This window comes from Fukomys damarensis, unplaced genomic scaffold (assembly GCF_012274545.1).
Source record: "Fukomys damarensis isolate Sample0158 unplaced genomic scaffold, DMR_v1.0_HiC HiC_scaffold_34, whole genome shotgun sequence".
Lineage (NCBI taxonomy): Eukaryota > Metazoa > Chordata > Mammalia > Rodentia > Bathyergidae > Fukomys > Fukomys damarensis.
In genome coordinates, this window is record NW_022900946.1 from 537108 (window position 1) to 554780 (window position 17673).

General features: G+C 50.7%; 1 protein-coding gene across 6 annotated transcripts in view; it reads right to left on the bottom strand.

Moving 5' to 3' along the window:
• Positions 1-17667, bottom strand: part of Fbxl19 (F-box and leucine rich repeat protein 19) — a 22823-nt gene extending 5156 nt beyond the window's left edge. Inside the window, exons 1-10 of one of the 6 annotated variants that reach the window (XM_010617428.3) lie at positions 17537-17667; positions 16022-16165; positions 15813-15899; positions 15503-15721; positions 14963-14995; positions 13098-13609; positions 6696-6859; positions 5862-6023; positions 2004-2222; positions 44-1437 (exon numbers count right to left, since the gene is read on the bottom strand). In XM_010617428.3, coding sequence (XP_010615730.1) covers positions 1259-1437; positions 2004-2222; positions 5862-6023; positions 6696-6859; positions 13098-13609; positions 14963-14995; positions 15503-15721; positions 15813-15899; positions 16022-16165; positions 17537-17599 — 1782 coding nt within the window. In that variant the 5' untranslated portion in view covers positions 17600-17667 and the 3' untranslated portion in view covers positions 44-1258. Of the gene's footprint in view, positions 1-43; positions 1438-2003; positions 2223-5861; positions 6024-6695; positions 6860-13097; positions 13610-14833; positions 14996-15502; positions 15722-15812; positions 15900-16021; positions 16166-17536 lie in introns of those variants that run through there. The other 5 variants (XM_033758523.1, XM_010617429.3, XM_010617431.3 and 2 more) reach the window with 5 other exon arrangements.
• Between the last annotated feature and the right edge of the window lie 6 nt (positions 17668-17673).

Sequence of the window (17673 nt, forward strand, 5' to 3'; positions counted from 1 at the left end):
GGTCCGCCCAGCCCCTCCCCCCACCCGCTCACCTCCCTGTTACCTGAGGTATGTGGTAAGATTCTCCCCACGGTACAACCCGGTTCCCCGCAAGCCCGGGCTGGGGGGGGAGGGGTGGGACCTGGCCCCGACCCCCGTCCCCCACCGCCCCCACACACACTGGAGTAAGGGGCGGAAGGCCAAGAGTCTGTCACTAAGTTCCCATGGCAACTCAGAGGGGCCATTTCCAGCCTTAGCACTGGCATAGGGAGGTGTCCATTGGCTGCTATTCCCATGGCAACCAGGAGGGGCAGATCCCTGGGCAAATGGGTTACATGTTTCCATGACGATGAAAAAGTGGGAAGAGCCAAGCTAGAGGAGTCCGGTCTTCCCCATCCTGGGCTGGCACACCCCCTCCCAGCTCAGGTCAGGAGGGGTTGCGATGCTCCAGAGAGCGCCGGGGTGGCACAGTCCAAACCGGGTGCCCACCGGTCCAGTCTCAGTCCACGATGGTCTCCTCTCATCCCACTCCGGCTCCCCTGGTCCGAGGTTCCCCCGGTTCAAGTAACACTTCAGTACAGATGAATGTTCAAGTATTGTGCGGAGAGGCAGGCGGGGGCTGGGGTACCCCTCGCCACTCCCCTGGGCCACGAGCTGAACAGCAGGTAGGCCCGGTAGGCCCGCAGCCCCCACTCCTCGCAATAGCTGCCATTTTCAGTGACGTCCAAGGAGTCAGGGTGGGGAAGGAACTGAAATCTGGGCAGGGGGAAGGAGAGGGGTGACCCCCGTAGTGGGCTCCTACGGCCCCCACACCCACTCTGTCCCTCTGCCTCTGACGCCTGGGTCCCCCACTGCTCCTCTGGTTTCCCTTGGTGCCCACCCCCCCAGTATCTGGTCTTTGTTCCCTGAACCCTCCTGGTCTGCTTTCTGCCCCTCCCCCACCCGCACCCCGAGTGCACCCCCTCTTCCCACTCTCCCTCCCTCAGACTTGCACTGTAACCCCCCTCCCACCATCCCTTTGGCTCAGCACCCCCAGTACCTCTGACTCACTCCCCCCAGGGGATAGACAATGAAGCAGGTGGAAGAGGGAGGAGATGGGAAGGAGAGACCCCCAGAGATATCAGTGCAGGGGGAAGAGAGGGGAGGCTGGCTCCAGTCCCTGGGGAAGATCCCCAAGTCATGAGGTGGGTCACCTGGCCTCCTAGCTGGGGAGGGGGGTGAAATGAAGGCCTGAGGTCCAGGCTCCTGATGAGTCCTGGAGGAGGGCGGGGGCACCCAACTAGCTGTCCTTGAGAAGCAGCTTCTCCTCTGGGCAGCGGAAGGGGCCAGGGGGCCCAGCAGCTGCCAGCCGGGCACAAGCTTCAGGTGAGAGCTGGCGGCAGGAGCGCAGGTCTAGGCGGCGGAGACGTGGGCAGCGGCGGAAGAGCGGGAGGCAGTGGTCCGTGAGGCGGTGGCAACCTGGGGACGGGCAGTGGCAATTGAGACCAGGTAGGTAAGGAGGTAGCAGACACTGGCCACGCAGATGGCGTGGGCCACACCTGAAGATGGGCCTTTGCCTCCTTCTTTTTTTTTTTTTGTACCGGGGATTGAACTCAGGTCCTTGCGCTTGCAAGGCAGGCCACTGAACCGCTGAGCCAAATCCCCGGCCTGTTTGCCTCCTTCTTCCCTGCTCCTTTTCCTCCACAGATTAGACCGTGTCTGTTTGACTCATACTGCAGATCCTGGATGGCACAGACTCGGGAGAGTTACATTAAGCACCCTTCCCTGTGCCCTGCATCATCTACTGGGCCGGGCAGCACTGTTGGCCCCACCTTCTCTCCCTGTTTACCTTCCACTCTAAATAGTGTGTATGCGACCCCAGGCTACCATGGGTTCCTGACAAGCTATGGTTCCACCTGGTCCCAAATTCAAGAATAGTCTTGGTTTCTTCATCCCCCACTGCTGTCCCCAGCTTTGGACCCTACACACTGTGCAGGTCGCGGCAGACCAACAGGCTGTCAAGACAGCCAGGGGGCCGTGCTTACCAGCAAGATTGAGGTGTACCAGGGTCTCTCGGAGTGGGGAAGTGGGAGCTGTGAGGAGGTGGACAGTGGGGTCTCCAACATGGGCACAGTGGCTCAGATCCAGGGCACTCAGCTGGGGTGCATGGCGTAGCAGGAGCCGCAGGGAGGCATCTGTCAGCTCCAGGCCTGCCAGGCGCAGCTCGGCCACTCCCTGCAGCCGCCCGCGGCTCTCCGTTTGCCCTGGGCAGACAGAGGAAGACATGAGTACCCCAGGCAGCTCCTGTGCCTGCACTCAGACCACTGTGTCTCCCACCCATGTTCCTCACCACCCCCAAACCTGCTCCTGCCGTACAGGAGCCTCAAGTGACAGTGTTCTCTAAATGCTTTGCTCTTCTCCCCACACCCACACTACCTGTCCATGGCGCACACCGTCACTCCAATGAGGCCTCTAGGAGACTCGATTTGAAATATTCCTCACGCTCCCATCCCTTCCCAGACGCCCCTAGTATCTGGCATATTATATTCATTCTTTCATACTAATCTTCCTCTCTCTCCCATGGGAATGTGAGCCCCATGAAGGCAGGACTTTTTCTGCACTGCTTCAGCCCTAGCAACTGAGGCAGAGCAGAGTGTCTACCATATTTTCACCTACTCACCCAACCTGAGAACCCCTACAGGGAACCACCCCATGCTCCACTTCCTGCTGCTCCATGATTAGTAAAGTCACCATCTGGAGCTCTCCAGTCCCCCTGGTCACCTCTATGTCCACAACACTTTTCTGAACTGCTCCTGTCTTTTCACTCCTTCCAGTTTCTTTCCTGGCTCTCAGAGGAAGCTTGTTTCAAATACTGACAGCAACTCAAAAGAAATCATCTCCTTGGTAGAACATCCATTTTCTGTCAGGTCTCATCCCTGCCTTAGCTCCTAACTCCTCTCCCTCACCCCCAAACATCAAGATCACAGCCCAGAAGCGGCTCTGCACAAGACTGCCCATGGCCACTAGCCCAGCTTTCAGGTTGGAGCTGAGAGGCTTCCCCCACCCTCAGGGTGACGAGCTCTGCCTCCTCCTTGAACCCAAAACACAGTCTGCAGTCTGCCTTTCTCCTCTGTCCTGGGAGGCTGGGCTCTGCCCCCCGTCCCCCCAGAGTTGTAACACTGGCTAGTGCAGATTTCCTTTCTTTCTTTTTTTTTTTTTTGATTTTTTGATACAGGGTCTCACTGTGTAGTTGAGATTGACCTGGAACTCACAACATAGCCCAGGCTGGTCTTGAACTCACAGCGATCCTCCTGCCTCAGCCTCCCAAGTGCTGGGATTACAGGCATGCACCACCATACCCAGCTTTTTTTTTTTTTTTTTTCCAGCCTTAATTGAGTTTATTGGTACATTTTAGGGATACAGTACAGTTACATTCATTGTTGGGATCTTGTACTGCTACATGAAACTTTTTTTTTATTTTAATTTTTTTGGTTTTTTGGAGATAGGATCTCACTATGTAGTTCAGGCTGGCCTTGAATTCACGGTGATCCTTCTGCCTCAGCCTTCCACATGCTGGGACTACAAGTATCCATTGCCACACCGGGCAGGGTTTAGTTTTCTGAAAAGTTTTCCTGATATTGATGCCACTGGGCCAGACACCAAACTGTAAGAACGTCAGCCTTGGGGATTTGGCTCAGTGGTTCTGCCACCTGCCTCACAAGCCCAAGAGCCCAAGTTTGATCCCTGGTAACAAAAACAAAACAAAACAAAACAACCCAAGAAACAAAAAACAAAAGAATGCCAGCCTTAGGAGACAAGTTCTCTGACCACTATCCCATTAATGGATGAGAAAATTGAGTTGTGTCATAAAAGCCTTCTAAGATCACACAATTAGGAAATAATGAAGCCAGGAAACCCAGGCCTAGTGACTGCATCCAAACCCCCTCCCCAACCAGGAATGGAACTCAGGACTTTGCCAGGCAGGAATGTCACCACTGAGCTATATCCCAGCCCACTGCATCCAAATTTTTTTTATTTTGTACCAGGGATCGAACTCAGGACCTGATGCTTGCAAGGCAGGCAGCGGCACCACTGAGCTAAATCCCCAGCCCTGCATCCAAACTCTTAACACAAGGCCACCTGCCTGCCAGACCTGGCCCTCACAGAAGCTCCATCAGATATCAGATTCACCCAACCTGCCTCCAAGCATTTGGTGGAATCTGTATAACATTAAAATTTCTCTAAATGGACTGTGAGACACCGCAGCACTGGGCTTCCAGCCCACCTGGTGACTATGGCCTACAGCAGGCCCGCTAGTGCCACTCTCTGACATCCTGCACCAAACACATCACTTCTGTTACCTAACAGGCTGCCCCTGGGCATGCTCAACCTGGCACACCCTAGATCAGTGGAGGCAAACCTAAGGCATTGTCATCACTGCCCTAGATTCTATTCTCTTCTTGGTTCCAGGAGCTGAGAACCTGGAAAGGGAGAACATTAAAAGATGCCGTCAACCCTGACCACAGCTAATGGCCACTAGAGCAAAGAGAGGTCACTTCTGGCTTGGCAGTAGGAAGTGGGCATCAGTAAGGAAGGAAGTGCTGGCACTTGAACTGGGCCTTCAAGGGTCTAAAGGATATCAGTGTGGGCTGGGGATTTAGCTCAGTGGTTCTGCCGCCTGCCTCACAAGCACAAGGACCTGCATTCTATCCCTAGTACCACCCCAAAAAAGAAGATTTAGGACCAGGGATTTAGCTCAGTGGCACTGTACCTGCGTTGCAAAAACAAGCTCCTGAGTTTGAACACTAATACCAAAAAAAGGGGGGGGGCGGTTATATAATAGAGTACTGCTCTGCCATAAAGAAGAATGAGCTTCAGACATTTCTAGCTAAATAGATGGAACATGAGACCATACTCTTAAGTGAAACAAATAGAACACACATGTTTAAATATCGCATTGTTTCTCTGGTGTGAGAAAGTGAATGTGGAAATGAGGACTGAAATATATAATGGATGTTGGAAAATGCGAAGAAAGTGTTAAAATGCGAAGATGAACAAGGGAGGAGGGAGGGAGAAAGGAAAGAAGAGACAACAAAAAAGTGAAAATAGAAGGAAAAAATGGAAACAAAGCTTTTGTACATAGGGAGGGGAGGGGGCTTGAGGGGGGAGGATGAGGCAAAATTTATTTAAAAAAATAAATACTAGGGGGCCGGGGATTTAGCTCAGCGGTTCGGTGGCTTGCCTTGCAAGTGCAAGGACCCGAGTCCAATCCCCAGTACCAAAAACAAACAAACAAACAAACAAACAAATAATTAAATACTAGGGGCCAGGGATTTAGCTCAGTGCTGCCATGGCCTGCCTCCCAAGCTCAAGGTCCTGAGTTCAATCCCCAGTACCAAAGAAACAAAATACAAAAAACTGGTCTTTATCCAAGAAGTACTAGGGACAATGGCAGTTTAGAGCACCACTAGGGTGGACACGGGCAGGTATGCCCTTCTGGATGGTGAAAAGACTAAGAGAGCCAGAGAAGATTGCAGCTGGCATCCCAGCTCCTGACTTTCGTGAGGCCTCAGTGGCTGTCCCTCCACCTCCGTAGGACGCCCCCCAGAGGTCCTCGGGCCTCTGTTCCCAGCACCCCCTTCTGCCAACACAGGCCCCTGCCCACCAATCTGCTCATGTCATGCCCCATACTCCTTGGAAAAACACCATCCTTTCAAGACAGTTCAAAGCACACAGCACATGAGTGAATGAACAAACAGTAGCAGGAACGGCTTCCCTATTCAACTCACATGTTCTTCCCTTTCTTCCAATCCTTCAACATCCAGATGAGTCATGAGAGGCTTGGAAGGACTATACCACCATCTTTCCCACTTATTCCACAGATGAGCACACAGAGGCCGTACCTGGTTTGGTGTCTGGTGGAGGCAAAAGCAGCTCTCGGAGCTGGGAGTCCTTAACATCCTCAATCCAGCGCAGATCCAGGAGCCTCAGGGCTGGCAGTGGGGCTGAGCCCAGGGCAGAGACAGAGAGCCAGGAGCAGCCGGAGAGCACCAACTCCTGCAGGCCTGTTGTGGGGGGTGGGTATCAGAAAACAATACAGTAAGTCCCCAACTTACAAACATTCAATTGTGGCTGGATGTGGTGGCACATGCCTGTAATCCCAGCACTCAGGAGGCTGAGGCAGGAGGATCGCTGTGAGTTTGAGACCAGCCTGAGCTACATAGTGAGTTCCAGGTCAGTCTCACTACATAGTGAGACCCTGTCTCAAAAAAACAAAAACAACAACAACAACAACAACAACAACAACAACAAAATCAATTGCCAGGGATTTAGCTCAGTGGCAATGTGCCTGCCCTGTAAGTACAAGGTCCTGAGTTCAATCCCTGATACACATGCACACATACACAAAGTGAGTTCACATGGGGTCAGGGATTTAGTTCAATGGTTCTGCCACCTGCCTCACAAGTGGAAGGTCTGGAGTTTGATCCCCAGTACCCCCAAAAAAGAATCTCTAATACAAACACTGAGTTGCAAAGTTTTAGATATGAATGGACCTCACTTCTGGTTATTTTAAGCTTTACATTGTATTATCTGTGTCACAGGAGCACAGCACTCATTTTGTCGGATTTATGAATGAATCCAACTTATGAATGTTCTCCCAGAATGGAACTTGTCAGGGACTCCATCCCAGGCCTGTCCCTGCCCCTACCCTCCCCTTACTCACCACCCCACCCTACCTTGCAGTCGGTTCAGAAGCCACATAAGCTGCTTCTTGGAGACACCTGTCCAGCTGAGGTCCAGGGCACGGGGCTGGCGGCGAACCACCCCACTAAGCATGGGTGGTGTCAGTGACTTCCGCCGGCTCAGGTCCATTCGAGGCCACAGACGCTTGTCGTAGCACCTGCCAGCCACAGGGAGGAGACAGAGACAGCCTCAGCTCTTGGGAAACCACAATTCCCACACTCCCCACAGTTCACCTTAATTCTTTCCTGGCATTCAGAAGCTCCAGGCTTGGGGCCAAGAGCACTGGGCTTGGGACCCAACTCCATCACTGACTGGATGCAAGACCCTGGGCAAGTCTATTCCTCTCCCTGAGCCTCAAAGGTCTCCTTTATAAAACGAAGATAATAATCCAGACTGTCCCATAAAGGTGCAGTAAGATCAAATGAGGTAATTACACACTGCAGGCCTTAAAGGGGCCTATAAAGAGTTTAGTCAAGTAACTACACAAATACCAGCACACTATTTGATGTGATGCCAAAGGGATCTGTGAGCAGCCCCCAGATCCCTGCCTCTGGGCTCCTTGATTTCCCATCACAACCTCAGATAGCATGGACATGTTTCATTTCCTCTACTAATCTCTGCCACTTTGACAGCCAGTTACCAGTGCTGGACTCACAGCTCTGATATGTTCTTTTTGTGTTCTTCCAATTAAAATGTAAATCTACTCCATAGAGTAGATTCAGCTTTTTTCCCTTCTGCATATCTAATATCCAAACACCACCAGATGCAAAATGTAGGTGATTTGTCACACATTTGTGAAAAGAATGAATTAAGCCAGTGTAAAATGCTCAATGCTTCCACTGAGTACTCCCGTTGGTCCTTCCTTTGTAGCTTTGCCTTTATTCACTCAATGTTTATGGAGGGCCTGCTAGGTCCCAGGTACTAAAGCTACGAAAAGAAATGAGGTCTGAACAAAGTTAACCAGGTTTCCTAACTCCAGCTCACCAAAAGCCTCAACCAGTACAGCAGCTGTGAATGAGAGGGCTTCCCACACTTATTTCACCATGGAACCCCTCTCTACCTCTCCTAAAGTGTTTAGCTATTAGTATTAACATTCTACAGTACACTAAAGTACCTTGGATTCAGTTTCAGAACTGTCTTCTAGTTCTGTAGTTCTCAAAGGCATTTCAGGAGATTCGCAATGAACTAAATGAGCTGTCAGAGCCAACAAGTGGGGCCTGGGAAGACCTATATTCCCTCCCTCACATTCCTCAAGATTCTAAAGGACTTTCCCTTGCAGCCCTGGGCTGGAGCAGAGATATTCAAACTCCACTCATTTGCTCTCAGAATATGAAATTTACTTTCAAATAATCTACTCTTCACTTAAAACTAGTTATTTTTTTCTTTTTAGTACCAGGGATTGACTCAGGACCTTGTGCTTGTGAGGCAGGCACAGTGCCACTGAGCTAAATCCCCAGCCCAACCAGTTATTATTTTCAAAATGACAAGATTAAGCCATGATTTTGAGTCACTTAAAACTGCCAAGCAGCCAGGCAGTGGTGGTACATGCCTGTGACTCCAGCACTTGGGAGGCCGATGCAAAGACTGCCACAAGTTCAAGGTCACCCTGGGCTATGCAGTGGGACCCTGTCTCAAAACCCAAACAACAATAACATCAATAATTTTTTTAAAAAGCCAGACTGCCAGGCAAGGTATCATGCATTTGTAGTCCCAGCTACTCAGGAACAGGAGGCAGGAAGACTGCTGGAGCCCATGAGTTCAGGCCAGATTGGGTACACAGTGAGACGCTGACTCAAAAACAAAAACTGCCAGGCACACTTCAGAACCCTTACTGGAAATTTCAGTGAATACTAGATGTATTCACCAAGGCTTCAGTCAGAACAAAACCCCTCTGCTACTCACTATCCTGTCCCCTCCTAACATTCCTGACCCCACCTCCACTACTTTCGTCTCTCCTGATTCCCTCCATTCAATAAACATTTGCAAATCTTTCCAACTTTAAGAAGGAAAAGTGAAAGTGGGTGTGGAGGTGCACACCTGCAATACCAGCACTTGGGAGGCTGAGGCCTGGGCTACATAGTGAGTTCAAGGCCAGTTATACTACACAGCAAGACCCTGTCTCAAAAACAAAGCAAACAAAAAGTGGAAAGTAGAGGTGCTGGGCATGCTGGCGCACACCTGTAATCCCAGCACTCTGGAGGCTGAGGCGGGAGGACTGCTCCAAGTCTGAGGCCAGCCTGGGGTACATATGGAGACACTGTCTCAAAAACAGAAAAAGAGCCAGGCTTGGTGGCGCACGCCTGTAATCCCAGCACTCGGGAGGCTGAGGCAGGAGAATCGCTGTGAGTTCGAGACCAGCCTGGGCTACATAGTGAGTTCCAGATCAGTCTTAACTACATAGTGAGACCCTGTCTCAAAACAACAACAACAACAACAACAACAAAAAATAGAAAAAGAATAAAAGGTGGAGGAAAAACTCGCTCTCAACCCAGCCTCTATTCCTTTTCTCTCTTTCCATTTAGTTAACTCCTGCTCAATGCAAAGCCTCTCTCTGCCCCCCGACTGAGCCCTCAGCCCTTTGCTCAAATGCTACCACTTCCTTGAAGCCCTTTTGGATTATCTACTTGCGAGGAAACCTCTCTCCTGGAGGAGACTAGCAAGCCCCTAATTGTGTTTTTGGCCCACACTCCATGAGAGCCAGGCCAAACCATCTGCCTGCCTACAGACAAGTAATACTGCCTGGGGCCAACACATTCTGGCACACACAGTGCCTCTGCTCAGGAAGTCTCTCTGAGCCTGTCTATGCTACTGCAGTTAGTCCTAGGACACTGGGATCAGACAGTAGTGGCAGCCAATAATCACTGAAAGGTCTACCGATAACAAGTGTCCAGCTTCACTGACTGGGCAGAGAGCAGGGAAAGATGGCAGGGTTGTCACTATACAAGTAGAAAAGACACAATTTAACTGAGGCAGAAAGAGGTACAGTAAGAGTCAACTCAAGGACCAGGACGTGGGAGATGATGCCTGAGCTGTGAGGTAAGCAGCTGTTATGCCATTACTCCAGCGAGAAAAAGGAAGCAGGGTGGAGACTGTGTAGGTGCAGAACAGGGTCTACACAGAAAGTTGTGGGAATCTTAGGCAGCAGGAACCAAGGGCAACTCATCCTACTATATCAGTGATGACCCTGACTATAGCAGTAACGTTGCGTTTTTCCAAGGCTTACTACATGCCTTACTACTGCTCTTCTCTTTAAGCATTATGCCTCATAACAGCCCGAGAAGAGCATTTTCATCTTTTTTCCTTCTCCCATATACTTTAAAACATCCCTAGATTACTTATGACGACCAATATAAATGCTATGTAAGTTGTTGAGTACTGTTGAGAGTAACAACCAAAAAAGATCTGTACACGTTCAATACAAATGCAATTGTTTTGCTATATTTTCTTCTTTCTTACTCTCTCATTCATTCATTGACTTTTTTTGGTGGTGCCTGGGAGGGAAACCGGGACCTCACACAAGGCAGGCTAGTGTTCTATCACTGTACTACACCACCAGCCCTTTACATTTTATTTTGAGACAGGGTTGCACTAAGTTGCCCAGGCTGTAGTTCATCTTGTAATCTTCCTGCCTCAGCCTGAGTCTTGAGTTGAATATTTTTATTCTACAATGGTGGCAGATATGGAACTCACGGATGCGGAAGATCAACTGTATTTACTTGATGCAGATTAAATGAGGTGGTTTCTGCAAAACACTTAGCACAGTGCCTTGCCTGAAGGGTACAAAACACTCAATAAAAGGGCAGAGTAGAGCAGGGCCTACAGAGACCAGAGTACGGGATAAGTCAGGAGGTTTTGCCAGGTTGGCCATAGAAGCAGTACAGTGGGGCAGGGCTTGGGTTGAGAACTTTTAAAGAAAGGGAATGGCTTGGATGTGTGACTATGTGAACCCCCACGCTAGGCTATGGGGGTAATGGAAAATCTCAACTGAGTTTTAGCATAGGACCTGGACGGGAGCAGTACTCTTTCCCAGGCTTGGGGATCAAAGGAGTGGAGTGGGTTCCAGTGGAAAGTGAAGAACTCAGGTTTGACCTTTGAAAGGCAGATGGGCCAGTCAGATGGAACAGGAACAGAACCTGGATCTGCTGATCCAGTGCTCAAGAGAAAAATGTAGGTAGGAGAGTTTTCAGCCTACAGGTAGCAGCTTCATGGAGAGAGGCAGGACTGTCAGTATTTAAAAGTTAGAGAAAGATCAACCCAAGAATTAGAGGAGATTAAAGATGGAGATGTGCTGTAAAGACAAGAGACTGAGGGAAGGAGAAAAAGGAAGGATGGGTGAGCAGTGGTAGATACTGGTGAGGGGTCATGGGAGAACAAGGAGCAGGAGGTGGCAGTTGAATTTTGCTACAAAAAGGTCTTGGGTGCCTGGTTGCACTGTGTGGGAGTAGATGGGACCAAAGCCAGACTGCATGGACTTGAGCCTCACCCCTGCCTCACCCCTGATTTCTAGCTCTCTGCCCAGACCCACTACCCTTCAGTAGCTGTGGGACCTTGAACAACTGTTTTGCTTTTTTTTTTGGAGACAGGCTCTTATTATGTAGCCCAGGCTGGTCTTGAACTCACATTGATGCACCTGCCTCAAGTCTCTCAAGTGCTGGCACTACAGGCATGTACCACATACTTGGCACTACTACAAATGAGAAAACTAGGATCTTTTGAGGTTTAGCCATAGAGGTCACAACTGATGAAACTGTAGGTGCCAGGTTCCATGGCTCATGCTGGAAAACACTGTGTAGTCCAGTTTCTCTTGATTTGTTCATAGGTCTCTCTCTGAGGCAGCAATCAGGTCCTTTTTAGTTCTGGGTCCCACATGCCAAGTTCAGAGCTGGCCTTGAAGGGGGCTCACAAACACTGTCTCAATACATGAGGAAGGTGGTAATTCCCAGCAACTTCTGTAACTATCTGCTTCTATGTTGCAGACTGACTTGGAAGCACTTCAAGGGCACAGATCTATGTTCCAAGGGCTGAAAGGCTGACTTTCAAAAAGTACTTGTAACTGAATGAATAACAACCATCACAGTTAAGGACCTGAACATTTTCCACTTCCCATATAGCCTAACCAGGTCTTTATGTGCCCAGCTCTCAAAATCACTATGGAGTGACAGTTTTGATTATTCTGGGCTTACAGATAAAGAAACCGAGGCATGGGGAAGTTAAGAAACTGACTCAAGGGCATACAGCTCCTCAGGAAGAACAAGAATCTTCCACAGGCAATTTGCCTCCAGTCCCCTGGGCTCTGAAGAGATCAGCAAGCAAACAGAAGCCCTCTACATCTAGTCCCCCAAACAAGGCTGGAGTTAGGGTTCAGCCACTACCTTGTACTGTGGATTCAGGTGTCCCTTGTTCCCTCACAGGGCTGTTATCATGAGGAATAAATCGGCTAACATCTGTGAAGTGCTCAACAGGAAGCTTAACTCACAGTGCACACAGGGAAAGAGCTTCAATTTTTTCATTCAACATTTCTTAAGCATCTAGACACCCCTTTGTTTCGAGCTCAGGACATCAAGATAAAATATAGTATCCAAACCCATCTCAGCAATGGATGGAACATGAACATAATAAGGAAAGGAATGAAGGCTTGTCAACATGCTGAAGGCTTCTGGGTGCTCCAGCAGACGAACAGAGCACTGAGAATTTGATGGGAGAGAAGGAAGAATCCTGTTGGGGGCAGGATCAGAGAAGAAGACAAGAGGCTTGGGAGGATGACAGAAATTTCTGAACAAGGTCCAGGAGGCAGCAGGGGTGCAGGAGGGGGTCTAAGCATGGCTTAGGGCAGGGAGTACCCCAGTGAAGGACTTTCTCATATGAAATGGGATTAATAGTCAAGACTGTCCTCAGAAGAGGGAGCATGAAAAGTGAGAAAACATGTTACAGCATACATTGTAACATTTAAGGGTACACATAGCCCAAACTAACCACTCTGTAAACAGCTAATATTAAGGGGAAGGATTTTGGAGCCGAGAGCTTAGTTTCAAATTCTGGGTTCTGGGTCAGGGATTTAGCACAGTGGAGATGTGCCTGCCTCGCAGGTGCAAAGTCCTGAGTTCAATCCCCAGTAGCAGAAAAAAAAAATTTAGGGTTCTACCACTTTCCACATGACTCTGGGCCTCAGCTTCATCTGAAATGGGGGACTAATATCCTCCTCACTAAGTTGCCGTGAAGGTTAAATGAGTTCATAAATGGAAAGAAGCCTGTGCACAGTAATATGGAAGTACACACTATGATATGCACTGTAGAAGTATGAGGCCCAGAGAGGATTAGACACCTGTTGCAGGTCCCACAGTCAAGCGAGAAGTGTGTCAGCAACGCAAGGAACTCAGGCCTGTCCAGCTACTTACCAGCGGCTCCAAGTCCGGCAGACTCGCATGCAGACACACAGCTCTCGGGGCCCAAGGTGCTGGAAGACACGAAGCCAGGCAGCCCGGGGCAGAGGGTGGTCGGATCCAGCAGCCAAAGGCAGTGTGTCAGGCTCTGGGCTTCGAGGTGGGGGGCGTACCACATGCCGCTCCAGTTGTGGAGGCCGGGGTGGTGGAGCTGGGCCTAGGGGCCAGCTAAGCAGTGGTCCCCCACTACCAGGGCGCACAGCCCGCCGCCCCCCACGGTTCTCCTTCTCGCCGGAGCTGCCCCGGGCTGGCCGTCGCCCATTCCGGGCCTCGCCAGGGGCCTCATCCTCACTCAACGATGTGCCCGATGAGTCGGAGTCGGAGTCGGAGTCAGAAGAGGAAGAAGAAGTGTCAGGCACCCGCTCCAGCAGCTGGCACATCCGCTTGAAACGTTCTAGCTTCTCCCTCTGGGGTGATGGGGATGGCACCGCTGGGCCCTCAGCAGAGGCCAAAGGTGGCTTTGGTTTCTGCAAAGAGACAGGTTGAGGATGTTCTAGGGCCTAGCGCACAAATTCCTATCCCCTAACCCATTAGGAGTCACCAGGGAAAGAACAGCCCAAGGGACAGTCCTGAGTTCCACACTGCTCCCAAACAATGTGAGACCTTGGCCATCTCTGAACTTCAGTTTCCTTATCTGGACTATGAAGGTGTCAATCCCAAGGATTTAGAGGCTTATGGCTTTTGATGATTTGTGAACTTCTCAAAGCAGAAAGCCAGAGAGAGAAGTTTTGAGTGCTGGCTTGCCTATCAATTGATTAACCTTGTGAAGCCCTTGTTGCATCAGCTGACATGCAAAGGCTGCATCCCACAACTCTTGAGTGTCTACTCCATAACAGGAGAGCAATGATAATCTGGCCCTTTGTGGAGCATCAACTCTCACTGACTCATTAAATCCTCAGTGAACTAACACACTGGCTACATGAGCCATTCGTTTTTAGACATGGGAAACTGAGACTCCAAGTGACTACGTGAATTGCCCAAGTTAAAACCTGGCAAATGGTGGAGAGCAGGTTTTGAACACAACAATCACGCAGACCCTTGCATTTAGTGAGTGCAAAGTAACATCTGAATTCTGGCTTTTCTGTGTGGCACTGGGCAATACTCTTAACGTCTCTGGGTCTCATTTCTCCTGAATCCAGGTAAATATGTTCACAAAGCTCATTTACTTGCATGATCCCATTAGATTTATACAGTGCTGGGCTAGAGATTTAGTTCAGTGTTGCTGCTCCTGTCTGCCTCACAAGCATAAAGTTCCCAGTTCAATCCCCGATAAAAAAGAAAAAAAAAATTATACACTGCTTTGGAATAGGTAGGTCATAGTGTGTAGCTTCATCTCCATTTTATAGATGAGGAAATTGAGGCTCAGAACAGCTGAGAAGCTGCCAAGATCAACTGAAACAGTAGTTAGGCAGGAATCTGAACTCAGTTCTTTCCCCTTTAAAGCTTGGAGAGATAAAGCAAATGGGCAGGATGACATCTTAGGTGTTCTTGGGAGATGAGAGATTCTTGCAGCCTAGACTCAACCCACTCTCCCACCCAACTCTGCCCAGGGGTCCAGACCCATGGGGAGTCACATGAAGCTGCGACAGGACAAAGGACAAAGGAAGCAGGAAGGGTCAGAGCTTAATCAACCATAGTGGAGGGTGGGGTCAGGGAAGGTGGGAGGGGGAGGGAGGAGGTCCCTGGCACACCTCCCAGTTCTCGGGAGGGAGCCCAGGGTGGCAGGACGAGAACGCCTGGCTTGGATTCAGAACCCTGGGGGGCAGAAGGCCTGGGCCGCCTGGGTCCGATCCTCGGAGGAGGCAGGCATCTCCACCCACCTTCTTCAGGTGCCTCTCTCTGCCTCCTTTCACCTACCAGAGCAAGAGGGAGATATGGGGGAAGGGACAGACCCCATTAGGCCCCCAGTGCCTGCAAAACTAAGGTCCATGCCCTCCTCTTAAGACTACAAATCCCAGTAGCCCCCTCCCAGGGAGAACTCTGAGCATGCTCACCTTACAATCAGTGTCTTGGTTTACTGAGCATGCTCTCAGCTCCTCTTTCTTCGCCCTCAGGCTCTTTCCAACCCCTCCCTCCTCTGTAGCAGTTTGAGCATGCTCTCTCCTTCCTCCCTAACCCACCCAGGCAGGGCTCCCAAGGTTTCCTGGTCTGTACAGTTCCCCTTCACCTGTATTTCTTCACAGCAAGCATGCTCCACCCCTGAACTACTGAACTACATCTCCCAAAATCTCCTCAGGAGATGAACTCAAGGAGGCTGCTTCCCAGGCCCCACCCACAACAGAAAAAAATAAAGGGGAGGGCAGAACTACAGCTCCCAGAATCCCTTAGGCCGGACCTAGTGAGCATGCCCCATGGCTCACCTTTTTTCTTGGGGTAGGGGTCTCATTCCCTGCCTCCCTTTCCTTTCGTTTGGGGGGCCCAGGCACGTCCTCAGGCGGGGGGCCAGCAGGTAGAGGGCCCTTGCGCCTGGGTGGAGGCGGTGGAAGCGGCGGCTCCTCCGTCAGCTTCCATCCACTCCCTAGGCTGGCACCCTCCTCACCGTTGTCAGCCCTGCGGCGGCCTGGCCCCTCACCTGAATCCTGGGGAAATGGAAGCTGGGGTTGAGGCCTTGCATACCTCCCCAACCCCCTACCTACCCAGGAGGTAGCACTCAGCCCAGCTCTGCCCTACCTTGCTGGTTCGGCCTTCCTGGGTACAGCGAGGGCACTCCCAGCAGTTGGGGATCTCCGCATTGATGACACCCTCAGCCTTCCCCATCTGTAGGCAAGAGGACAGGGAGTGGATGGAGGGTGCCAGTAATCTTAGGGGGAATGTGGCCCACCTCCTTGCTCCCTGACAATGTGCCCCACCCCAGACTCCAAGGTCCCAGGAGCTATCACCTTCAGGCAGCCAGGGTGGACGATCTCGTTGCAGATTGTACACTCCATGAGGCTCAAACCAAATTTCTCTTCCTCTCCCTCCACTGTGTCCTCCTTCCCAGCCTCCCCACACAAGAGGCACACAGCTGTGTGTGGGAGCACGGGCTGTTGGGGGAGAGGGGACATCAGGGACCCCAAAAGCAAGCAATAGGGGAAGGACTTCCTTCTGGAGGCCCCGGCTAGCTTCTTGAGATTCAGAATCCATACGAAAAGCTGGGTAAAATCCTGAATTTGTTTCTTTTTGGCACTATGATCTCACTGACTGAACCTCAAGTCTCTGTTTCTGCTTCTGTAAAATGGCAATAAGAATCTCCCTAATAAGATTATTGTAAGGACAAGATAACGTATGAAAGGCGTTCGATACAGTTATTATCATCATTGCTGTGACTGTTACAGCTGGATCCAAGGCCAGTGTGACCCTGAAATTCTAGTTGGCTGTAGGGAGAGGCAAATGTGACAATATTCAGAGAAAGTTGGGGAAGATGCAACAGTAGCTTGGGGGTGATTCTGAATTTGCTCAACGAGCAGCCCAAGGGTGGCTCTGGGTCCTACAGTGAACCTGATTTTTGCATAGATCCTGAGAACACTAAAGGCAGCTGCTTAATCCTGGGGAAAATGGGGGTAGTGTTCAAACAATGGCAGGACTTCGGGGAAAGACAATGGTGATACTGAACCACAGGAGAGATGTTGAAGGTTGTGAGACAGGAGCAAGAAAAAAACAGGCAGGGAGAGAAGAAACAAGTAAGTGAGGCAAGGGGTTGGGAGACAGAGGAAGAGAGGTCCTATGGGGTGAAAAGTCCAAACCAGGAAAGAGTGGCAGGAGGAAGAGAGGGAGGTGGTAGTGTGGGAGGGGGATGCAGGATGCAGCTGGCTCCTCAGGGCTGTCAGAGCCTGGGGCCACTCTCAGAAGCCTGGGGCCTCTCAAAAGCTGAGGAAGGCAGGGAGGAAACTCACATTTCCCTCATACCTACTATGTGCTGGCCTTGTGGTATTTGTTTAATCTTTACAACTTAGCAAAGGAAATATTTTACAGAGAAGGTACCTGAAGTTCAAAATGACTTGCTCAACATCAAACAAAGGGAGAACCTGGTCTGAAATTCAAGACTACCCTAATGGGGAAGGAACAGGCCAGAGAAAGGCAAGAGCTCTTCACAGGAGACAGGTTTGGGAACAGACTCTTAATGCACAAATAACTGGGGAGCCAGAGCAGGGGCTGAGCTTTCTACAGGCCTGTGCTTCTGACAGGTGGGGAGAGGAAAGGCAGGGTCTGGGTCAGATCCTTCTGCGTACCTTAACACTGCCACCCCCACCCCAGATAAGGGTAAAAATGGACATTTAAACAAACCAGTGACTGAATAAAGGAAGTGAATGAATAAACAGCAACTCTGGGAGGCAGCCACCAGCCAGTGTGAAAGATGCTGGGGAAGCATGCCCAGAGCTTCAAAGGGGCCCAACAGTAGTAGGGGCAGAACTCACGGCAGTGCACTGCCGGAGCAGGCACGACTGCTTCATGCGCCCGGGCCCCCCGAACTTCTTCATGTCTCGGCAGAAGTGGCAGTCCCCGCACTCAGTTCGCACACAGGCCCGGCAGCGACGGCAGCGGGTTCGGCGTC